The sequence below is a fragment of the Durio zibethinus genome, chromosome 20, assembly GCF_047325235.1.
Source record: "Durio zibethinus cultivar Kanyao isolate XHJ-2024 chromosome 20, ASM4732523v1, whole genome shotgun sequence".
In the NCBI taxonomy this organism is placed as follows: Eukaryota; Viridiplantae; Streptophyta; class Magnoliopsida; order Malvales; family Malvaceae; genus Durio; species Durio zibethinus.
The window spans coordinates 7,205,414-7,230,855 of NC_143181.1; the positions used below are offsets into that span (position 1 = coordinate 7,205,414).

Genomic DNA, 25,442 nt, shown 5'->3' on the forward strand with positions numbered 1-25,442 from the left:
AGACTTCTACCTTATATTTTTGATATGTTCATAATGAAAATTTGGCCATTTAATTTTGTTGATCTTGTTTAAATTTAGGGGAAGCTTTCTTAAAAGGAGAAAAATGTTTTCAAAGAAAATTTTTTTTTACTATTGGTTTGCCATATAAAAAAGAGGAAGATGTTAGCCTTGAATTGATAAAACATTTTGAAATGATAAAACAAAAATTTACTAAACTTGAATTAAAATGATTTAAACTTAATTTGAATACTTTTTTAGCTTTTAATCCCATTAAAAATTTGTTCAAATTCATTTGGCATGGTTTAAAAATAGAATTGAGCAAAGTAACATAAAAGAGATCGATCCTTTAAGAGGATCGATTGATTTTTTTTATCAAAACGCTTTCTCATGCAAATTTCACAAAAACCAATCTATCCCTTCCTTGTATGGATCGATTGGTTCAAGGTTTTTAAAAACAGGATCCATCCTTTCATGAAGAGATTGATTGGTTTTTTACATGAAATGAAAACTTTGCTTTAGACTATAGGAAAGGATCGATCACCTAGACTAAGGGATTGATCATCTGAAAAAGAGATTGATTGGTATTTGATATAGATCGATTGTTTATGCATTTTCATACGTAAAATTGTTTGATTTTTAACTGACCCAATTGATCCAATCAATCCCCCTTAAGAGGGGATCGATCCCCTTGTGCCTAGAATGCATGCAATGACTATTTTTGTCTGAAATTTTGCAAAAGCTCCAAACAATAAATGTAACTAATGGCTATCTTCCACTTTCAACATATAAATGAAGGTCTCCCACCATATTTGAAGCAACTTAGAGCCAAAAAAACTTATTGTATTTATCTACTATATTCTCCAAGAATTAAAGAGCATCTTACTGTAAGAAAAGTGCAAAAATTCTTGTTATGCCTAATTTTTTCTTGATATTCTTCTCAATTTTAATTTGTATTTCAAATTAGTAAACACCGAATCTTAGAGAGGTTCTTTGAATTTGCAAAACACTTCAAAAATTTGTATTGTGAGGTTATGAGTTTAAGGGGGAATATAACACTTAAGAGATTAAGTTGTTGATTGTATACAGCTTCGAAGAGTTAGGTTGTAATTTTCAATACATAGTGGATTACACTCTTTGGCAAGTAAGGCTAAGGGAGATGATGTAAGTGCTTAAAAAAAATTCAAACCTCTATAAATTTTGATGTTTAATTTTTTATGTTAATCTCTTACTTTTAAGATTATTAGTACTCATATTTGTTATGTTTATTTAATTAGAAAGTTAGTTTGTGAATTTTGTGCTTGTTGGATACTAATTTTTGAAAATTTTATTATCAATCAATTATCTCTCTCTTAATTTAATTTAAATATTTGAGCTAACAATCTTAAAATTTAAATAAGATTATATAGATCCCAAAATGAAGCGTAAATTATTGTCCTCGTATTAATAAATTTTAATGTATAGATAGATATATGGCTGGCTGCTATCATGTTACTCTAGGTGCTTATGCCCTTAGCAGGATTTAAGATGTGATTTTCGATTAGCAAAGTTCTCTTCTCCTCTTTCATTGCATCTGCACAGCCATCTTTTCTTTTAGCTTCTCAGTGGATTAATTTGCACTACTGCCTACTGCTAGAGCCTCCAGTATCGACCTTTGTAACCAAAAGCGTACTTGGGGTACATACATAACATCCACCTAAGATTTTGCCTAAGGGACATGTATTTTATTTTAGAGGCTAACTTTGTGAAATGAGAAGGATCTATGAAGTAAAAAAATCACTAAAAAACCACAATTTTATTTTAAAGGCTAATCTCGTCGTGGGGCCATGGAGAATCAAAGCCCATTGCCCCATTTGAGGCAAGAGGGTAGAAAACAAAGCCAGCCCAGCCGTCTCAGTTAGGCATTGGAAAAACGAAACCAATGGCTGGCTGGCTGGCTGGCTGGCGCCTATAAATAAAAATAAAATAGCCACTTCCAAGAAACGCTTCCCTCTCCCATCAATCTCCATTTGCTTTCATATTTCTCAGATCTACATTCACTCGAGAGGCTGCGGAAGACATTTTCATTTCTATTTTACTCCTAATTTATTCACAAAATTCACTTTTTTTTTTCTATTGTGATCTAAAAATTCATGGCTGGGACTGTAGAGATCGAAACAGCGTCGCCGAACGTGAAGGGGAAGATGGAGATCCTGACGGATGACTTCGATCCCACGGCTGTGGCAGTGGAACCGTTGCCTCCGGTTGTTACGGTAACCAACGTTGGGCCCAGCGAATCTGAGGAGGAGGAAGATGAAGGCGTGAAGAAGCCGACGAAGAAAGGCAGGGAGATTGTGTTGGGAAGGAATGTGCACACCACGTGCCTGGCCGTTACGGAGCCAGAAGCTAACGATGAGTTCACCGGTGACAAGGAGGCTTACATGGCTGGCGTCTTGGCCCGATATCGCAAAAACCTCATGGAGCGGACCAAGCACCATTTGGGTAAAAAAAAAAAAAAAACAAAAAATTACTAATTTCTTAAATATTTAATGCAAGCTGTTAATTTGAGTTAATTTTCTGTCTAATTCAGAGATCACAAAGAAAAGGGTACTGTGCCTTTAAGTTTATAAATAGTGAAACGAAGTGAGTTAATCGTTGTTTTTGTTTCTTAATGGAGTACTTGTGAATTGAAAGATCTTAAATTTACGTTGCCTTTGGTTGTACTTTGGATATTAACATAATTTTTCTATAAAATGGTAAAACCAACTAAAAATGAAACACCTATTTTAACATAATTGTTCTATAAAATGGCAAAATCATGCATTTTGTTCTAAAAGAAAGAAACATATTTTTACCGTTAGTTTTCCAAAAGTTGCATTTACTTCTGTATCCAAATGCAGTTTTTTTATTTTATTTTCCTTGCACCAACAAAAAAACAATAACCATATGGTACCTTAATTTTCCTATGTCTTCTACTTAAATTGATCGTCCTGTACACTTTCACTGGGGCCTTGAAATTTATGGGCTGTTGATCGAAGTGCAACCTTTCAGGCTATCCTTATAACCTGGACTTCGATTACGGTGCACTAGCTCAGTTACAGCATTTCTCCATCAACAATCTTGGAGATCCGTTTATTGAGAGCAACTATGGAGTTCATTCAAGGCAGTTTGAAGTTGGTGTGTTGGATTGGTTTGCCCGTTTGTGGGAAATAGAGAAAAACGAATATTGGGGTTACATTACAAATTGTGGCACAGAAGGCAATCTTCATGGAATTTTAGTTGGGTTAGTGCTTGTTTAAAATTTGGTTACATTTCAAACATTGTAATCTTATTTTAATTGAAATGTGGAAATGAGCGATGATTGAATTTTGCAGGAGGGAAGTGTTTCCAGATGGTATTTTGTACGCATCAAGGGAGTCACATTACTCCGTCTTTAAAGCAGCACGAATGTATCGAATGGAGTGTGTGAAGGTTGATACTCTGATCTCGGGTGAGATTGATTGCAGTGATTTCAGAGTTAAGTTGCTTGCTAACAAGGATAAACCAGCGATACTCAATGTTAACATAGGTCTCTCTCTCTCTCTCTCTTGCATATTCATAGGTAACTGGATCATGACAATAAAAAGTCATTTTTTTTGTTGAAATGAGAGAGATAACTTGGTTGATAATGTTACTGCAGGAACAACTGTCAAAGGAGCTGTAGATGACGTTGATCTTGTGATACAAACCCTCGAAGAATGTGGATTTTCACATGATAGGTTCTACATTCATTGTGATGGAGCTTTGTTTGGACTCATGATGCCTTTTGTCAGACGGGTAAGTTTATCACATGTATAGCTTTTGCTTACACGTGGATTTGATGGAAGATAGCCAAGCTCAGTTGTCCCCTAACCTTTCCATCACACATAATTGTTAGGCATGAGCAGACTGCTTTTGTTCTGCCACTTTATAATTTTTTCACTAACAAGTTGTAGAATGTAAAATGATATGTGTTTCCCCTGGATTTGACTATAAAAAACTCAATTAGCCTATAATTAGGGCTAGATGAAGTAAATCAGGTCTTGGCCTTAAGAACAGAGATAAAGTACCATAAAAGTCTTTTAGCACTGTTTATGGTCTGTCTATATACTGGTTCTTAGATTACTAAGACTGTAGTTTTCCCTAATGTAGGTCAGCAGGACAAATTATGTGATTTCTTTTCCTGCTTTGGGTGAAACACTGCTAACCTCTTAATGCGTCTTCATGTTTGTGCATGACATAAAAAGGAATGAACATGGTTATTAAGCTTGTATCTTGTCTGCAAGTAAATGATGAGTTTGTGCATGATATTATAAGTTTGTTTCTCAAACTCTTATATTACTATGTTACTTTTATCCTTTCTTGTGGATATGTCTTTACCTCTTAAGCTTGATACCATTCTTGGTGGTGATCAGGCACCGAAGGTTACTTTCAAGAAGCCCATTGGAAGTGTGAGTGTTTCAGGCCACAAGTTTGTAGGTTGTCCAATGCCTTGTGGTGTTCAGATCACAAGGATGGCGCACATCAATGTCCTCTCAAGCAATGTTGAATATCTTGCATCAAGGGATGCTACGATAATGGGAAGTCGCAATGGTCATGCTCCTATTTTCCTTTGGTATACTCTCAACAGAAAAGGTTACAAAGGATTTCAAAAAGAAGTTCAGAAGTGCCTCAGAAATGCTCACTACTTGAAGGACCAACTGCGCGGGGCTGGGATCAGTGCTATGCTAAATGAACTCAGCAGTACAGTTGTGTTTGAGCGGCCCTGGGATGAGGAATTTGTTCGTAGGTGGCAACTTGCTTGTGAAGGGAATATAGCACATGTGGTGGTGATGCCTAATGTGACCATCCAGAAGCTTGATGACTTCTTGAATGAATTAGTTGAAAACCGATCAACTTGGTGTCAGAAAGGACATGGTCAGCCTCCTTGTGTTGCAGCAGATATAGGGAAAGAGAATTGTGTTTGCACTCTGCACAAGTGACAAAATGACTTTTTATCATGATTCTGAGTTATTCCTTTGTTTGCTTGTAGCTTGACATTTGATTTTAGTGGAATCTAGATTTGATGCAGAAGTTTTTCCTTTTACTATAAGGATTTTGCATTATTCCTCCGTTGCTTGCATGTATCGTGTAAATAAATAGCAATGCCTAGCAAATTTCTTGTCTGTTGAATGCTGCTTTGTGTCTAGTAGCTATCCATCCCAGATGCGCTTCGAAATAGCACAGCCTATGGTCTGTCTGTGCATTATCAAGAGATTATCGTTTCTTTTCCAGAGGCTCATCATTACAAGTATACTAACAAAGCTATGTTTTATTTGAGCAAGATGCATACACTCGAAACAAAGTGCAGTACTTAAAAATTTAGCAACATGACATGAAGTTCTGTTGCAAAATTTATTCTTAATTTATTCTCTTAATTTCGATCTCTTGGTTTGTTTTTTTCTTGGGTGAGATTTATCTTCTGTTCTTGACTTCATGCATTAAAAAATTTCCCGTCTTGCTTCTGTTTTCTTCATTCTTGATTGCAGTAGGAAAAGCTTCACAGCCGCTCAACCATAATAGGATACTTGTTTTTGGGCATACGAACAAGTGTTGGCTGCACAGAATCATCTCTCTCCAGTGGTTTCCACCTGTGGTACAGAATAGAGATTACATTGTTATAATTCAGACACAACTCTGTAAAGAACATAATGAATAATGATTATTCAACTCTATCTCAAATTGTTTAGTTAATTATTTAGTGCTTTGTGTATTTCATCTCACTTATATCTGCAGACCAGGTGATGGATGAAGATGCAGATTTCCAGTTTAGCCAAGTTCATTCCAGGGCACATTCGTGGTCCACTGCCAAATCCCAGAAAGCTGAAAGGCTTCAGCGGTGCCTGCGATTGAATGGTAGATTTATTTAAGCATCCCTCTGAGAAGAAAAGAAACTTATACTGCTGATTGCTTACATCAAATCTGGAAGGATCAAACTTTTGAGGATCGGGGAAAGTTTCAGGGTCGTGGTGGATGGAAACAACATCCAGGTTAACTGACCAGCCCTTCTTGATGTTGTAGCCTGGAAATTAAGTTAAAAAAGTAATTAGCAATCTGTTACCAAAGTCATATTTCTGCTGGAAATATATGAACTTGCTGTTCATTTGGTACAGTCATTCTAATACCATCAATCTCGAAGTCCTGTGCAGCTTTTCTTGAAAACCATGGCAATATTGTCGCCCTTCGGAGAGTTTCACTAATTACCTGAATTTCAGTGTGAAAGTGTTAATAACAGTGATCTTCCAACAAATGGACTGGTAGTATTTAAGCAAATAACTAATTAAGCTGATGTTAGAATGTGACCATCACTCTAAAAACTATGGAGATTTATACATAATAATTAAATTATTACATTTGATAAGTACTTAATAATTTTATACGACGGTGATTTTAAATTATTGAAAAGTCAAAATATTGTTTTCGAGGGTGATGTAATTTTCATAAAAAAATTGAAAAACTTTTATAATCGAAGTAAAGTGATATATAAAATTATTTATTTAATATGTGAATTAAAAATTTATTACATCTTAAAATTATAATTATTTTATATTATAAATTTTTATATTTTTAAATTAATATTCATTATATCAAGTTCAAAAATAATTTATCGATCTTTTCAAAAATATTTTATATATAAATATAATTTTTATTATGAATTTAATAGATTAATTTTATTTTCTATTTCAAATATATTTTTACAAACTTTATGTTATAAAAATTAATTTATCTATCAATAAATATATTTAGTAATTTAATAATATGTTATTATAAAATAAATAAATATTATTAATAATTTATAAATTATTATCTTTAAACAACCTTACAATTATTAATTTGTATAATTATTATAATATAAATAGTTATTTTCATGTATTTAAATATAATAATATTTGATTTTTAATAGTATTAAATTTTTAATTCTTAAAAATTAATAATTGTTAACCAAGTAAAGTATTTCAAATTAGAAATGTGAAATCACGTTGATTATAAGATCACTTTAATAATTACATTAACAGATCTTATAAAAGATACTAAACACTACAAAAAGTTGTTGCTTACTTTGGCGGTGTAAGGCATATTATTAACTTCCAACCATGTAAAATTTGTTCCATCCTTTCTATTTGCTTGAATTTCCCGGTGCTCCGCCTGCAAAGCCACAGCCAGATTCTAGTTTTTAAAAATGTCCATTGGAATAAATTACAATTAGTTTGAACAACATCGAGTAAACATTACTCTAAGCTGCTCCAAAACTACTTGATTTTCTCCAAGGAATTTGATGAGCCATGTAAGAGCTGCGGTTGTGGTGTCATGACCGGCAACTAGCAGAGTTAAGATATTGTCCTTCATTTGTTTATCAGTGAGTTTATCTTCATCATCTCTTGTATCTGTTCCCCTGCTATGTTTTATTATCAAGGATTCCAGGAAATCTTGTTGGATCACTTCCCCGTTTCTCCTCCTTGCTATTATTGAGTCTATCATGGCATACATTCTATCCCGGGCCTGATAAGATGGAAAATCATATCAGAGAATATACGGGAACTCGGTTTACATTCAGGCACGAGTGCCTTTTTGTTGTCATTTCAAGAACAAGAGACAATTTCAATTGAGTTTAATCTTATGATGTCTTATGGTGATTTTATAACCTAGAATAATGATACCTTGATACCGCGATAAAAAGCTGTTCCTGGGAGTTTAAAAGGCAAGGAAGCAAATGAAGAAGAAATGAGTTTGAAATTGGCCCTAAACTTTTCCTGCTCCTCACCGCTGGGTTCAAGGCTCATTATCATGTTGCCTATTACTTTGAGAGTGAACTGCAAAATGCCAAGGATTCAGTTCTCTTTCCAGATAAAAATTAACATCAGGAATTTGGTTTTACCATAACGAAAACTCAACTGAAGAAGCCTCTTCAAGGACTAATACTTTTCGTCCAGGCCATTGATCTAGTGTTTCAATTGCCTGACTGTTGATGAAGTGGAAGTACTTTTTCAAACCATCAATAGAGAGTGGTTCAGCTATCAACCGTCTAAGTCGCTTGTGTGCTTCTCCATTGGCTTGGAGCAAACTGGTTGGACCCAACACTTGCTGCCCTGTATAGAAGAGGTTTAAGCTCACCATCCCATCTTTACCTGTCAACAGAATTTTGCTTGCTTCTCTGCCAGTCATGAAGACGGTGAATCTTCCCAAAACAAAGCTCTTGAACACTTTTCCATATCTGTTGAAAGTCCGTATTAGCAGATACATAAAAACATAAAAAAAAATCATTTCATTTGGTTACATACCAAAATTTATTTGATTACCTGTGCTGCCTCTTGTTCATAAAACTGAATATACCAGATGGGCTAGAAAAGTCTGACAGAAATGACAAACTTTCACCTATTATAGGCCAACCCAAGCTACCAGGGATCTCCTCCATTGCTTTTGGTGAAGTCCATATATTCAGTAAGCGGAAAGCTGATAACACAAATATGAACAGGAGTAACATGATCAAAAAGATGCTTAGATCCATTTCAGATATAGTCTTCAATGTCCTGCTTGTTGCAGTAATCTATGGCTGCGTAGTATATCAAGGGTTTAATAAGGGGATCGATACCTTGGAATGAGTGGTGACAGCCATAGCTTTGTAGTTTTAACAATTTTAAAAAATTATATAGCAATCACTTGGCTCTCAACGAGGCTCCAATGAAAATGATTCTTTCTTGTCTAAGCGTTGTAAATGTCAAAAAACCACTCTTTTCTTATAAGATTTATCAATTGTTTTGGTCTACATCTTCTAATAGGTTAGCTGCTCCCCTTATTCTTTGATGAACCAATCTCTTTCTTGGATCTTGTCAACGTATGAGGCAAAAGGAAATGTCAAAAAAAGGAATAAAACAAATTCTAACTCTGTATATAGATTAAAATTTTAAAGATACCCATTACTCTTATGATCCTTTGGTTTTTCCTCCAGATCTAAGGAATTTATGATTGCTAATAAACTGGTGTCGTTTTCCCTCCATGCTGAGCTGAGTGTGACCCACTGACCCTTAGCCTTTGTAGTGAATAGTGATAATTTGCTTGCCGACCTGAGGCTTGCCCTTTTTTGGGCGTAGTTAACAGATTCAGACAAAGGCATTTTCATTCAATATTGGGAGATGCAGAAGACAGCAATTCCCTTCTAAAGCACTGTTGTCATTGGTTTGACAAGCTGTTATCAGCTCCGCAGTGCTTGCAAAAGATTGACAACTCGATCAAGAGAGATGGGCAACTATGTACTTGCATTAATAGCCCCTGTGTCATGCTTTTAGAGAAAAAATCAAGTATTCATTCTATTTCAATTTACAAAGTATCTTTTAAAATAAAATTATAAAATTAAATAAATAAAAACAGATAATATTTTACAAGTTAACAAATACCTTATAAGTTGATATAAACTGTAATAACATGACTTAAGCTAAACATCAATTTATTCTGTTTTCCGAGATAAAAGAGAGAATGCATCAACTAGTTTTGATAATAACTTGAAAGAAAGAAAGTTTAAATCATTGAAGATGTAATCCCAACAATCGGAAGGAAAGTTTGGAAGTTAAAGTTTAGGGTATAAGTTTTAAGGGATTGCTCTTGTTCTCTTTTGCAGTGAGTATACATTTACGTGTAAATACTTGATGGTTGTATGATTTTGAGCTTTTGACTCAGACATCAAATTTTTAATCAAAGTGGATGGAAACTAATTGAAATGCTTTGCTTCCTAATAATATGCTGAAAATAACTAACAAACGCTTATTTCTTCCGTCATAGAAAACGTAAATTATAGTCCATTTATAGTTTCAAAATGGAAAACATTACACCGAACTTGGGCAAAAGGTGTTACTTACATGGCCATAGATCAGATTAAGGTATTTTAGCTTATGCTTAAGAATCAAATGTCTTCTTGTCACAAATATCAATCGTGTGTCTTGTTTTCAATGAAACTATGCCTTTAATTTTTTCAATAAATTTTGCTAAGGTGATTTATTTTCCATAAATCAATGGTTTGCTATCAATTTTATAAGGTTTTTTTTTTTTTTTTTTTATGCAAAAAATCCACAATTATGTCAACTGCAAAATATATTATTTATGTTGCTGTTAATCATGATAGAATAATAAATTAATCAACTACTCGACCAGAACTTCATTATATTCCGTACACTACCTTCCCCTGAGAAATATTGTGTAATATAAATTCGAGTTTCTAAAACTTTTATCTTTTTAGCTGTTTTCTTTCTCCTAATTTAGTATTTAATTAGTTTATTACTCTCATTATTAGGATAAACATAAGTAATATGCTCTATAATTATCACAATTATAAATTTTCTGCGTCAAAAAATTTATAAAATTGATAACAAATCATTGATTCACAGAAAAAAAAGTTATTGTATTAAAGTTTGCTTAAATAAATTATTATAATAAAAAAACATAATTCCATAAAAATCAAATCATATGTTTAACGTTTATAACAAGAAAACACTTGATTATTGACCATCGACTAAAAATACTTGATCTTAATTTATGAATCGCTTACATTTGATAATTGAAGGTCAATAATCCTTGATCTCTTGGTACTAAAATCTTTTCTTCCTTTTTTTTTTTTTCCTTCATATAAATAATCACCTGACATGAGCTCCTATCTTTTAGGCTGCTCTGGAGTTACACCAATCAGCATCGATACTCTTGCTCTCCTTCTTCTGTATAAAAGAGGTTGTTGAACTCAAATCTTTACAGTACTAATAACAATAATAATAATAATGTAATGTTATTCAAATATTGTATCCAAAAATCAGTAGGCCACGCACCTAAATGAATACAAAAAAATAAAATAAAATAGGAAGGGGCAGAAGAATGGACTGGGGAAGGTAATTATAAGAAGGTTTGAAAGTATAGACAGTGATTTATTCAAATACTTGCCCCCTTAGCCTGCAGTCATTCCTAATGTACCAAAAACAAGTGTTTTGGTCAAAGTGTGTCCATCGGTGTGCAAAAATATTTGGGGTGTCCTTTCCTTGGACATCAAAGTCATATACCATCTCCAGAGGATAATTATTCTATAAAAATAAAGATTAGTTACAACATCATCTAGCCATCAATTATGCAACAGAATTAGGACCTATTTTCTCTAAAAAACACATTTAAATTCATTTCTGCTCTAATGGTGATAAAGCCATATCTGAAACTGATGCAAAGGGACTGATCCTAGCAACACTCTTTCATAACTTTAACCTATATATTTCTATGTACAAGATGCTACCTTCAATGAATTTTCTTAGATTTTCCAAGTAATAGATTCCAACATGAAACTAAGCCCTCTGGTTAAAATTCATGAAGTGGGGTTGAGGCTGTCCATTGAGAGTTTGATTGTTGGTGGATGACTGAGGCATCTGTTGCTGCTGTTGGGTCTGGTGGTCTCCAAAGTGATGTGGAGCAGGTTGGTGCAGTAAAAATTGAGTAGGTAGTCCTCTATTGAAAGGATTACCATTCATAGCTGACATTTGGCCAGCTTGTATCTTAAGCCGTTGCAATTCTTCCCTCAATGCTTCATGCAGAGCTGCAAATGATAGAAAACTAAATCTCTTCAAATCCTAAGTTGTTAACTATCTGGACCAACTTGATAACCTAGTAGGAATTGGTTATGTTAAAAAATGGCATTATGACATTATTTATTATGGGGCATCCCAAAACCATAAGGAAACAAAAATGTGGCATGTTCTTTTCCATGCTATCTTAATCAAGTCCTTTTGTACACCTCTAAATTTACTATTTAACTGTGCCATGCTCTTTTACATGCCGTATTAACTAAGTCCTTTTCTTTACACTTCAAAATTTATGATTTATTTCAAAAACTTATGAAATGCATTGGATGCAATCACTTAACTGTGAAATGGCACAATTTTAATGGTTTTACCAACTCCTTCATAACTGATGAATGACTATAAAAATGCAATTACTTCATTTATGATGCTCCCAGTCACGATTAGTACAATTGCAGTATGAGGTACAAAAATGAATAAAAAGCATGCATACCATCTCTAAGCTGTGCTTGTTGCTCAATAGCCTGCAGCCGTAGTTTGAGTTCCTTATTCTCAGTAGTCAACCCAGTAGTGTTTCTCTGCATCATAGAAGAAATATATTAGAACTGGTTCCCTTCATTTTGGGTGCACTAAAACAAATATCAAAGCCTCAAAGATGAAAAACAGGTGCTTCCAGGTTAGCAGCTTCAGCAGAAATAACTCAACAGGACTCTAGAAATACAGTCATATCCTTAGGTGCAAGATAACTAAGCAGTCAAAGTGACAACCACATCAGATAAATTATGCAAACTAGACAACGCAAATAGGCAAAACACAAAGGCAAGGAATCTGCAAAAGCAACTAGCAAAATGATCAGCAAACCATCAATGAACAATTTTAGACATAGACATGAGTATTGTCACATCAACCAAAGAAAGCCATGAAAGTGTACACATGCATGCCCTTCATTCTTAAAATAGCACATTGACTAGATTAATATCTTATGAATGTAGAACTGGATAAGTAACATATGAGGGACAAAAAACAGTTGATTGAAGGATCAAGTTAATAGGGATTTTATAGTATTACTAGAATTATATATTTCAGAATATTTAAAGTTATTTTAGCTTGATTCCCAAGTATCAGGGCTTAGGAAGTAGCCAAGAAGTACTTGTCTCATTTCAGTTTCCAGTAGCTTAGGGTCAATGAGAAATTATGAACTGAGATTTTTCCCAGGCTATCTCTTTTCCTTCTGTTGTTTCTAGATTTCTCTCAGGAGATTTTTCTGTTTATTTCTTTTCTTTTTTTTTTGTCTGATTTCCCTTTATTTACTTGTTTCTTCCTCTTTCTGCTACCATCTATAACTGATCATCTATGAACTCCAATAAGAAGACACACTGACATGCTTGATAACAACCAGTAATATATGGAAAATAAAGTGGAAATTTCCGAATACTTGATTGTAACAAACTTTAAGAAGTTAAAGGAGGTAGAAAAGATCAAAGTAATGAGAATATCTCTTTAAACTAAATTCCTCTGAAAGACAACATAATTAAAACTGCAGGAGTTTATCCATGGGCTGAAAATTTGACCAACCCAACCTCTTAGAGATCTCGTGGCATACATATGGCCTATATGGTGGTAGCAGAACCAAAGGTTGAATATGGAACAGTTGAAAAGCTATAAAAAAAAAAGAAGAATTATGCCTTCCCCTTATTCATAGGCAGGATTAAAGAAAGTGCTAGCATCTAATAAGACATAAATCCACCTCAAGATTGTTTAATACTATTTTCCACTTATATATGCAGCGATACACCCTAAAAGCATTAAAAAGCATAAAAAATCCTAAGTACTAAGGTTTTATTACTAAAGACAACAGATCATTTGCCTAGTAATACACCTATGTTACTTAGTTCTCATTTTCCCTAGAATATCCCCATTGAACACACGGATTCAGAATAGAGCTGGACATCAGCCATTGAGGATCTGGCCCTCTTAATATATGGAAAAACTCTTAAAAACTAGAATTTACCTACGTTGGACACATCCCATGTCCAGAAGTAGTGTCCCAGTCCAAGCAATGTAGGCATACACCCTCTAATACCAAAGTATTGGATATGATGAACTGATAGGTCGAGACAAACAAATTGAAGCATGGAAAATGATTCCTAAAGAATGAGATAGAAAAAGGTCACAAGAATTACAAGGTTGACATCACAATGCCAAAAATTTCAACGCTGCTACAAGAATGTCTCAAATGTTTCTATAACACAACTAATTCAGCATCCATAATGATTTTTTCCCCATCTTATTCAAGGATTGATCAATGATTGTTATATAAGGCAATTAAGTGTGTCAGAAATACAATTGTAAAATAAAACACACACTGGAACTTCTCAAGAAGATGCAATGTGGCTAAAGATACTGGCAACATTAATTAGATCAGACGAAGCAATACGAGGCCTTTATTACATTAAACCCTTCTTCCAGTGAAGAGAATTCTATGCATCGATACAACAAAGAAGTATTATGGAAGTTGAAAACAGTCTCAGAAAGATTTTCCTCTTAAATCCAAGTTGATTTGAGGGATTTTGTTTTTGATGAAAACTACTACTTATTATAGAGAACTATGAGTTTTTTTTGAAATAACAGTAAATTAAATAAAGTCCTAAAATAAAATGGGTAAAGTCTCCAACAATTATTCTGATGATCACATATGTAACTTGACCTATAAATGAATATGCAAGCATCAGATTTATGCTAATAATAATAATAATAATAATAATAATAATAATAATAATAATAAAAATAAAAATAAAATTCCAACCGGTAGCTAGTTGCAGATTTAATTAAGATACAATAGCGAAGAGCAGTCTTTGACTTTGGAATTCGAAAACCGTGTATAAATGATCGAGGAATTATATTATAACGAAGAAAATAACAAAAGAAAAAAATTTTGAATACATGAACCTGGAAAGTTGATATTCTAGAAAGGAGCAATGGATCTCATTTTGGAGTTGTAATCTGTAAAGCTAAGGCATAAAATGCCTTTACCTGTAGCACTGTGACCTGTGCGGAGAGATTGGTAGCTTCTGTCTGAAGAGTCTGCACTTTCTTCTCCAGCTCATTCGTGTATCGAATCTTCCTCTCCTTTGATCGCGCAGCCGATTGCCTGTTAGCCAGAATCCTACAGCACAAAACAAAATTTCACATAATTTAATTTAAAAACAAAGTAGTAGCAAAAAAAAGAGACTATAAGGGGAAAAAGAATCCACCTTTTAGCTCTCTTGGGATCAATAAGGGCAAGTTCAGCAAGTCTATCAGGAGCCATAGCCTTCTTAATACCGTCAACGGCCATCAAAGACTCAATCTCAAACGAAGCCGTAGTCGACCCATCCATCGAGTTACTATGCCTATGGTGAACCCTCTTCTCTCCCACCCTTCCTTTCTCGCTAAATTTTTCATCTCCAGCTCCTCCGGAAATCGTGGGTCCAGTCAACCCGAGTCCTTCGAAGAAATCAGAGTCAAGAGAAAGACTACGGATATGCTTAGGGTTATTGTGGGAGGAGCGAGGAAGACCGCTGGATGAGGAGTCGTCGGAGGAATGCGCGGGAACCGGTATGACAGGTGGCAGAGTGGGATTGGAGGAGGAAGCCGGGAGGTCAAGGTAGGAAAGATCGAGGTCGGACGGGTCAAAGAGGAGAAGATCGTCGAAACGGAAAGTTGTGTCGGAGAGTGCCCGCCTGTGGTGAGCTCCACGTGGAGACATTTGGTCTATCTCTACCGTTAGCTTTTGCTCCATATTTTTTGTAGAAATAAGCGGAGGAAACGGCAGCAGCGAAGGCAGTGGTGGTTCGGTGGAGCAGATTATTTCTATTATTATTATTATGAAATGAAATGAGTTTTGAAGTTGTGAGAAATACAAGCGGGTTGAGAGCTTAACAAGATATAAGTGGCGAAGAGAGGGGTTTGGTTGAAATACAGCTATATCCACACAAACAGCGTTGAACTAATTTTTTTAATAAAAAACTAATAAAACTCTTTATTTATTAGTTTATTTAGTTTTTTTAGTTAACTTCATAAATATATCTTGTAATTAAAATTGAAATAAAAATACTTATTTAAAACGTGACACTTAATTATTTTACAATTTATTTTATTATTTTTTACCTAAAATCATTATTTTTTTTCTTCTTTTTCTTTATCTAAATTTATACTATCTCTAAAAATTCTTACTTTCTTTTTCTAAAAATTTATTTTTTCTTTCTAAACTCAAACCAATCTACAACAACAACTTTTAAACCATTAGAAAATATCTGTTTTACTATAACAAACAAAAAAATCAAATTTCATAGCACAAACAATAAAGAATTCACCAATAAAACCTCAAAAGAACAACTTAGAAATAAAATTAGAATTTCAACAAACAGCCTTAAAAAAAAATTCACAATTAGAAATTTTATCACAAAAATCATAAATTATGCCCAGGCAAGAAAATTCTAAAATGGTAATAAATTGTTTTTAGTGCTTTGATCTAGGCTTGTGTTGAAAACTTAGAAAATTTTAAAAGAGAAAAAAGAGAAAGAGAGAAGAATATGATGTACTTAGGATTTTTGAAAATTATTGAATAGCACATAGTAGGTGGACAACAAAAGGTGAGTGGTAAATCAACACTAATTTCTGGGTTGATAATTTTTTGTTTAAGGTTTGGAAGTTTAAAGAGGGGGAAATATGAAGAGTTTTCGGCATTGTAAAAGGTGGCCAATGGGTGATTGCCTATGGTGTCATATGGAGGTGACAAGGGCAGAAGGCTATTGGTTATTGGGTTTTGTTCTTGTCTATTGAAAGCTAAGAATTAGAGAAAAATTCGAATGTTGATTGCAGAGAGAAAAGCTTAGAATAGAAGGTTGTGGATTTTGAAGCTTTAAATTTCTATAAAACGTGCCACTTTGGGGCTAAAGAAAAAACAAAATTGGAGTGATCACTCACATGAAATCTAGAGGTGATGTAAACTTATAATGGTGGTAGTGGTGTAGAGATTCTAGTAGTTTGAAAGTTGTTGTTTGTGGATTGGTCTGGATTTAGAAAGAGAATTGATTTGGTTTTAAAGAGAGATAATAACTTTTTAGATAAAGATATGAATTCAGATGAAGAAGAAGGAAAAAAAATAAAAAAAGTAACAATTTTGGGTAAAAAAATAATAAAACAAATCATAAGATAGTTAAGAATTATATTTTAAACTTTAGGAGACACTTTCACTTTGGCTTTAATCACAGGGTGTATTTATGAAGTTTACCCTAATTATTTTTAATTTTAAGAATACTTAAGAATCTGGAAAGAAAAAAGAGTACTTACCAAAATACTAGTAATATTTTTGGAGAAAAATTTCATTAAATATTAAAATACATGTTTATAAAGTTAAAAATTAAAAAAAAAGTAAAAAAAATATTTTTAAAAAGAGATAATTTTTGAAAAATTACATCCGATAATTAGAACATTTGTTATAGCAATATATTTATTGTCTAAAGAAACAATATTGAAGGGAGACAAAACCATAATACAAAAAATAGGAACTTTGAGATAGAAGGAAAACATATTGTTATTCCCCTTGGATTTTTGTACATTTTGTTTTCTTGCCATTGCTTTGAAATTTCTTTCTTTTAAATCGAAAAAAAGAAATTATTGAAAGCAATTCCATATGGCCAAAAAAAAGAAAAAACTAGTTCCATTCAGTTTATATTTTACACCACACATATTCTAAAGATAACAAAAAATAAAAAAATAAAAAATAGAAGTGAGAGGATATATTAGATTACGTAATATATGCATTTAAATTATATTTATTTTATAAAAAATAAAAAATAAAATTATTATATTAAGTTTATGTTGAATGTTAAATATTTAAATATTTCTTTTAATTTTTGTTAACTTTATATGCAATTTTTATTAAAAATTTAAATTATATAATTTTTATAATTTTATATTATATTTAAAATTATTAGGTTTTATTTTTAAAAAATGTGATTGAAAATAACACTTGAATTTGACAAAAAAAATTGATTATTAATAAATTAATAAATAATTATAATGATTATGATTAGAATAAATTAATTATAAATAATAATTGTTTGTGTTAAGTGAACCACCATATGCCAATTGGCCTCTGCCTTACATTGTTGATCTTTATGTTGGTGACTGGTGAGTGTGTTGTCCACGAGCTTTAAAAAAAGATATCTTGATGTGTTTGTAAGTAAAGAGTGATCCATTTTTTATATTACCTAGTGTTAGGATTTGGCTTTGCTCGATTTATTATAAGAATTTTTAGTATTTTATTGAATTTGATATTTGTTTGAATTAAAAGTTAGAGTGATATGAATAGTTAATATAAAGTCATAATTTAAGAAAAAATTAAGATTGTTAATTGTTCATTCTAGAAGAGTTAGACATTAAAGTTTATGAAGTAAAAATAAAACTTTCTTAAAGCAACTATAAAACTAAATAGAAAAAGTTAATCACACATTTTTCAGTAACTGTACATAATAGTCAATTGTGATTTCAAAATGTTAATTGTACATTTATCTCTAGCTGAATGTCATAAGAAATCATGTGAGTAAAATAGTAAACTTATATGCAATTACTCTAAATTCTAAAGAAAGACACAATAAAGATCAAGAAGTTGAAGATAATAGTATTTATGATGAGGACAGTCATTAAAGCTTGCTTTTTACCTAAAACATTATTGGCAATGATAGATGATGGAAAGTTCATATCCATGATAGACCATGTAAGTAGTAGGTTTTTTGTTTAAAAGAGACAAATTCTTTTCTGTTTTGTGGTATCCATTAAATCCCATTTTGAACAATAAAATTGTGAAAAGTTATGTAAGATTGATGCAAGTAGCATATGATTGAAGTACTGTTAATGGTTACTCAGTGATGGCCTTATTCATTACTAGTTTCACCTAATCACCAATGATCTCCTCTGTTTGGCTATCTTTGACACCTTGTTTTAGGGTGACTACTGCTTCAGTGAACTTTCTTTCAGCCAAGTAATTGTCCACTCTATTGATTAAAGATTCAATCCTTTCACTAGGTTGGTCAACTTCCTTCACCTTAAAGATAATCAAAGGTAAGCATGAAATTATTTTAGTAATTTAGATTTACTATTATGTGAAAGGTAAATCTCATTCTTTTTATTCCTTTAAGCATGATGCAAAATGTGTTAAAGAATGCATCAAGATGCTACCACTATTAGGCAGAATTAGGTTGAAGTGCCTTAAGGTCCCTTTTAAGTCAATAAACTAGAAGGAAAAAAACGCATTCTGAGTAATGTAAAGCAAAACCAAACTATCATTTTGCAACTTACACAATACTTTACACAATTAAAAGTAGCAAAAGATGCATTACATTGTGTAACAAATTGGCAACATGCTTGATTTCCTAAATATAAATCCATTTTTCAATTAATAGATAAAATTAAAATTCATTTATCTATGATTTTTCACATGAAACTTTGACAAACATGAATTTTTCAAGGAACTCAATTCAACAACTATAAATGGTTTAAATCAGTTCGTAATTTCTCTTCATCATGTGTATACATGAATAACAATAAACCTAAGGTTTCAATTGCGCTTAATTATTTTTCATTTTTTTGTTCAATTAATATTTGTTTTTTTTTTTCATTTTTCCAGCAACGTTAGATTCATATTGCTTCAATAGACTAATCAATAAATGATAACACATTGAAAACAACAATTTCAAAAATATAAAAACAAAGACATTTTGCTTTATTGTTTATCCCATCAATGACTAGAACAATTATCATCATCCATTCAAGCACTGCATATATAACAAACAAATATCATAATCCACTCGGATCAATTTAGAGAAATCTTTATAATTGGTAACAAATATATTATTTTTCATTAAATTTCAGTAGGCAAACTTGTTAGTAATTAAAGACAATTACATAGCTAAATGAATAAGTTGAAAGATACAAATGCATAAATTCAAGCAAAAAGCAAAGCAAATAGAAAGAAAAGCATACTGTATAAGACATACAAAGGCCTAGCTCCATTTTAAGAGATGGAGAGCTAACTAATTTGACAATACTTATAATAAAAAAAATAAAGAAAACAATTAAAAATGTAAAAAATCAATCAATTAAGTTTGAAACAATTTTAGAATTCAAATTTTCTTGTTGTAATACCTTTAACAATACCAACAATAGAAAGGAAAAAAACAAATTAATAGCTAAAAAAAAAATCTTCCCAACCAAAGAGATCAAAATCAAATTAGAGTTGAAATTACTTTCAATCTGATAATATATTCTTCCTCATTTTCAACAAAAAATAGGTTGAATTTCTTGAGCTCATCTTCCAAAAGCTAAACAAAATCAGTCTCCTCTCTCAACATACTGTCACTGGTTGAAACATTTTATCTATCAATTCATAGTTGAAAAAAAATTATGAGATATCAACATGATGTGAACTGATTATTTATAATACTTAACTCATAAGTGAAAGAGGAAAAAGTGAAATCCATAATGTTTAAAGACCAAAAACATATTTCTAAAATAAAATAAAAGGGGCATTTTAAGACAAATGTGTTGCTTGTTATCTAAAGTTGAAATGAAATGCAGTAGTAGAATCTTTTTTCATTCGACAGCATTTTTAGGAATCCATTTTCATTGAATGGCGGTGTTGGTGTTGACAATGACGATTTAAGTGATGGCCATTTTTGTTAAATTGGCTAATGAATGTTAAATCTAGAAAATTAAATACTAAAGATACATATGCAATGCCATTTTGAAGATGTACTTTAATACTACATTCTAAAAAAGAGACATGCTTGTCACAAGTATTTATTAGGTTGGAAAGAAAATGATATTAGAATTACCTTTATATCTTCTAATCTCTTTGGTGTCAATTGATCTATTTTTAACTATTTTTTTAATTATCTCTTGAATTATATATCAGTCTTAAAAACCTACATCAGTTGAACTCAATTTTATATGGTTGGTGCTTGATAACATGGTCAACTCCAAATCAATGATTCTATTTTTAACCTAAAATAAAATTAAAATAAGAGAAGATTCTAGTTAGAGAGCACCAATAATGGATCATAAAAGCTCAATAAAGTAATAAGCTTCATTGTAACATTCAAAGTTACTAAAGAAAAATGTAAAATTAAGTATAAACTATTCTTAAACATTGAGGATAGAGGAAAGTTCCAAGATACCTTTGATAGATCAAAGACTTGAAAAAGTCAATTTTAGAGTTCTTATATGCAAATTATCATTTGAAATTCTTATTCTTACAATGAAAGCTTAATAAAACTTTTATCTATAGAAGAGTACATGCATAGAGTAAAATATTACATTTCACAATATTAAGAAATTTTGATATGAAAATTACATCATTATTTGAAACTTTTATCAAATTTTCAATTCCTATTCTCCACTTTCACTGGCAACTAAATAAACAAAATGATCCTTCTATGTTGAATGATTAGAAAACCAACAAAAGAAAAATAAATATTAATCCAATTGAAAACAACTCAATAAACTTCCTCCCTTTTATGAAAAAAATTCAACTCAAAAATCAAATAACGAGAAGGAAATACACAATTCAGGCTTTAAAACAATTAAGTAAAAAAATAAAAAAAAGCCCAAATTTTATCATAATACTTAAAATTTCTCCACATAACCAAACATTTACAAAAACAAAAATCCTAAATTGGGTTAAATGATGAAAAAAAAAGAAGAAAAACTTACAAAAAAAAAAGAAAAGAGAAAAAGTTAGACTTATTCGGCACTAGGACCAAAGATCTGTGTAGGAAAAGCTATAATTAAAGTTTAATTCAAGCAAAAAAAAATGAAATTAAAGAGAAAAAGGAAAAAAATTAGGCATATAGGATTTTGAGACCCATGAAATTGAAATAATTAAAGAGAGAAAGGAAACAAACAAATTTAAAAATTGTATGGAGAGTTTATAAAATTTATACATCTATTTTATTTTGCAACATAGTTATTTTTTTTTAACAAATTTCCCAATCTATTCCTTTTTTTTTTCACAAACATATTAATAATATTTTTTACAAATAGAAAAATAATTATTTGTCTTAATAGATTTCTTAACAGAAAAATAATTACACTAATACAATACGTATGTAAATATTGTATAAATATAAATCCTAAAATCAAAATAAAAAAATAGATTTCTAAACAAACAAATTAATTTTCTAGGTTTAGGTTCTATAAACAAATAAAATAGAAAGGTAAAACAAATGAATTTATTAAAGGAATGAGTTTAATTCTTAGTTTTTTGGAATGGAGTCATTTTGATTCATGCAAAATATTTTTAGAATTTCATTTTTGTTTGAGATTGGACGGCATGCATTGAGGAAAAGAAATTAAATCAAAAAGATATTTTTTCTTATCATTGAATCTTGCCAAACTATTGTTCTTAACATTATCTTCAAGAACTAAACTAAATCATTCGACAATGTCATCTTGAGCAAAAGAAGGAAAATGTGACAGGGCACAAGTAATAGGTAAACGTGAAGAAGGCTTGGGGTTTTTGAATGAGAAAAGAGGAATAGTTATATTGAAAGAAAAAACTCACCCAAAACATGTCACTATTAAGAAAGAAAGAAAAAACAACCGTCAACGTTAGGATCCTTAAAGGATTCTCTTTATCTATGGTAGTATAGATAATTTATCTATTTATTCAATTTTGGTTCGATCTAATATTTTAAATTTAAAATTTTTTAAATTTGATCCATGTTAAAAAATAAAATTAAAGTTCATTCATTAAATTTAATTTGTATAATAAAAAATAAAATATTAAAATAAAAATTTATATATTATAAATTATAATAATTTAATTATACTTGTATTTTTTGGCCAAACTCAGGATTTAATTCTTGTATTCAAGGCTCTGTTTGAAATTTAAACTAACCTAAAAATTTTATCCAAATTCATTTAATATGTTTTAATTTTTTTTTGTCAAAGTATCTAATAACTTAAACGGACCATCAAGCTCGAATGAGTAATTTGACTCATGAATAGGTCAAAAAATTTTTGTCATTTTTTTTCATTTATCAAGTATTTTACATTTTTGAATTGTTTCTTTTTAAAATACTAACTAGTACTAGTATTTGGTTTTCATTTCTTTATTTAAATTTAAAAGGATAATATTTATAAATGCAAATTTTATTTGAATTAATTCATGTAATGAATAGAGATGATTTTTAGCAAATTCAATAGATTTAGAGTTTAAATATTAATACTTGTAATCACTTCTTCACATTTAAAAATTGACATATAATAAATTTGATATTCAAATTTTAATATCTGCAATTATTTATATACTTGTTTAATAAAAATAATATTTATAATTTTTCTTAAAGATCAATAAGTGGTTTCAAAGATTTTTTTCAACAAATATTCACCATATAAATAGTATTTTTCCAAAGCCAATGCTTAAAATTGGATTTTTTTCTTCAAATAACAACTTTGTTTAAAGGATTTATATTTGATATACATATATAAATTCTATACACTATCAATAAATAATATGGCATCACATCATTAATAAAAAATAAAATTTTATAAACCCTTAAAAATAAATATACAATAATTTTACATACCCTTAAAAATAAATACATAAAAATCTTATATTTTCTTATTAATGATGTGACATCATATGGTTTATTGACAATATATAAAAATGTTTCAAATAAGAATCCTTATTTAATACTTTGGTGTTTAAATATTTTTATTAGATGATTTTGTTTAATTTGTTTCACATATAAAAAATTAAGAATTTAAAAAATAATTTAACTTAATATATTTTATTAATTGATTAACTAAAAAAATTAACCAAATTAACCAAATTAATCGAATTAATTTTGGTCAGTTAATTTTTTAAATTAAAAAATTTAATTCGATTAATGAAAATAAAATAACATAATTTGATTAATTTAATTTTAAATAATTCAATTTAATGTTAACCAAATGAACACCTCCAATGGACATATATTATTCACCTTTTTTTTTATTGTGAGCCTATAATTTTTCCCATATTATTAATATATGTTCCACCTCTCTCTTATTTAAAAGAAAAAAAGTTTCTTGTTATTTCTTTTTACACGTTCTTCGTGATGTCATTAATGTGTAATTAAAATTCTCAAAATGGTTAATTTTATTTGAATTATCGTTTGCTTTATTTTTATTTTTATTTGGTGAATTTTTATAATTTAGATTTGTATTTGTTTTAATATTTATATTATTTGTAAGTTTTTACTTATTTTTTAAAATTGTTATTGTTTACATTTGTTTTAATGTATGTATTTTTGTAAGTTTTTATTTATTTTAAAAATATTAAATATTTCAATTTTATTTTATTTTTTAAAAACCAAAATTAATAAAAATTTTCGTACCCATTAAACTTTTATGGAAATGAATATGAGCATGCATATAAAATTTTCTCCAATCAAAAGAGAATAAGAATGCTCTACTCATCTCGATCCCTCGTGATTGATATTCCTAAACTAGTTTCTTTTTTTTTTTTATTTTTTTTTATTTTTGGGTGAAAATTGGTTTGGTTTAAGGATGCTAACAAGACAGGTTTGGGATGAAAAGTTCATTGGCCATTCCCTACTCAGATTTTTTGAGATCTCATTGTTCCATTTCTGTCACAGCATATGGGCCATGGGGAGGTTGTTCAACATTCGATGCTAATTGGCAGGATAACATAATCAAGTTTGGCAGCTGTCAAATTTCAAATTGAAAAAGTTAGCTTGTAGAATTAAAAATTGTATTCAATTGATATATATTTTTATTTATAAAAAATTAATATTTAATTAATATATTTAAAATTTATAATTTATAATATTTTTCTATCAATGATCTCTTTTATACTAAAATAAAATAAAGCTAACTTGCAATGCAAAATCACCTTTTAATATGTGCATTCTGACTTCTTGGACTCTAACCATAAAGAATTTCTGTATGGATGCATGTAACTAGTCCGTTAAACTCGGGTCAAAATTTGACTTCAATGATCAAGTAATAGTATTATGTTCTAGTTTAATATGAAGGAGCAGTACGATTTGGAAGTCTCGAACTTCAAATACTAAAACAAAACAAGATGCAAGTTATGAAATGCAAAAAAAAGAAAAAGAAAAGATATTTTTCGTTGTAAATCTGAAAAACTTTATTTATACAAAAAAATTTCAATAATTTTCATTTGTGTGCAAAACTTTATTCATTTCACTTCCTTTTTAGATACAAAATAGGAGATTTAATCAAAGTGTACTTTAGAATTCATTATTAATTAAGCAAGCTTGGAGTTGTTTTGTCTAATAAGATGTTTTATATACAATTTCTTTCAACCCAACATATTCTCTTTTTGACAAATCATGGACTAATCTGGGAGTTCCATCAAATCTGTTCATCACTCATTCTCATTTTTATATTTTTGGTGTACAAAAAATCGTAATTTAAAAATAAAAAATTATAAATATTAAAATTTAAATTTCAAATATGTTAAATCTCATCTTAAATATATATGTCAAAATAGGACCATCATTTTCCTTCCTTTTTGGTCTCTATATGAAGTGGAGCGTTGTCTGGTTTGTTGTTTACTGGTTTATCACAAGGGGCAAAGCAACTTTTAATAAAAGAAAAATTTAGGTCCTCACATAACCCTAAGGATGATACTCTTCATTGATATATATAGCTATATTATCTCTTATAAAAAGAAAAGGTACCAAATTAGAATAGAAGAATTCAAATATTTCACTAGCCATCCAAAGTTATTCAATTATAGCTATTTCTTGGTGATCAATGAATGTCGTTAGGAAGTTGTGGAATAAGAACCTC

General features: G+C 30.4%; 3 protein-coding genes across 11 annotated transcripts; 1 reads left to right on the forward strand and 2 right to left on the reverse strand.

Annotated features, from left to right (window-relative positions):
• Positions 1-1,884: 1,884 nt before the first annotated feature.
• Positions 1,885-5,080, forward strand: LOC111315703 (serine decarboxylase-like). The gene is made up of 5 exons (XM_022917641.2): positions 1,885-2,478; positions 3,028-3,259; positions 3,351-3,544; positions 3,656-3,792; positions 4,410-5,080. Exons 1-5 carry the CDS (start codon positions 2,130-2,132, stop codon positions 4,974-4,976), a joined length of 1,479 nt encoding a protein of 492 aa, XP_022773376.1. The 5' UTR covers positions 1,885-2,129; the 3' UTR covers positions 4,977-5,080.
• A 209-nt stretch (positions 5,081-5,289) lies between these two features.
• LOC111315702 (abscisic acid 8'-hydroxylase 3-like) lies at positions 5,290-9,235 on the reverse strand. 2 transcript variants are annotated; one of them, XM_089749550.1, is made up of 10 exons: positions 8,624-9,231; positions 8,331-8,484; positions 7,927-8,245; positions 7,692-7,844; positions 7,267-7,533; positions 7,093-7,179; positions 6,159-6,237; positions 5,949-6,055; positions 5,758-5,876; positions 5,290-5,624 (listed from the first exon to the last, which is right to left on the reverse strand). In XM_089749550.1, the coding sequence occupies exons 2-10, from the start codon at positions 8,444-8,446 to the stop codon at positions 5,534-5,536; spliced, it is 1,338 nt and encodes a 445-aa protein (XP_089605676.1). In that variant the 5' UTR covers positions 8,447-8,484; positions 8,624-9,231; the 3' UTR covers positions 5,290-5,533. The 2 variants fall into 2 exon arrangements, with proteins under 2 accessions (XP_089605676.1, XP_022773375.1); XM_022917640.2 differs by having other exon boundaries at positions 8,331-9,235.
• Positions 9,236-10,402: 1,167 nt separating this feature from the next.
• Positions 10,403-15,511, reverse strand: LOC111315704 (transcription factor VIP1-like). 8 transcript variants are annotated; one of them, XR_002693348.2, is made up of 5 exons: positions 14,828-15,511; positions 14,607-14,739; positions 13,585-13,720; positions 12,067-12,151; positions 10,403-10,733 (listed from the first exon to the last, which is right to left on the reverse strand). XR_002693348.2 is itself a non-coding variant. In XM_089749552.1 (5 exons), the coding sequence occupies exons 1-4, from the start codon at positions 15,352-15,354 to the stop codon at positions 11,343-11,345; spliced, it is 993 nt and encodes a 330-aa protein (XP_089605678.1). In that variant the 5' UTR covers positions 15,355-15,505; the 3' UTR covers positions 10,403-10,730; positions 11,294-11,342. The 8 variants fall into 8 exon arrangements, 4 of the variants coding, with proteins under 4 accessions (XP_089605678.1, XP_022773378.2, XP_022773377.2 ...); XM_089749552.1 differs by lacking the exon at positions 13,585-13,720 and adding an exon at positions 11,294-11,590 and having other exon boundaries at positions 10,403-10,730; positions 14,828-15,505; XM_022917643.2 differs by lacking the exon at positions 13,585-13,720 and adding an exon at positions 11,294-11,590 and having other exon boundaries at positions 14,828-15,505.
• Between the last annotated feature and the right edge of the window lie 9,931 nt (positions 15,512-25,442).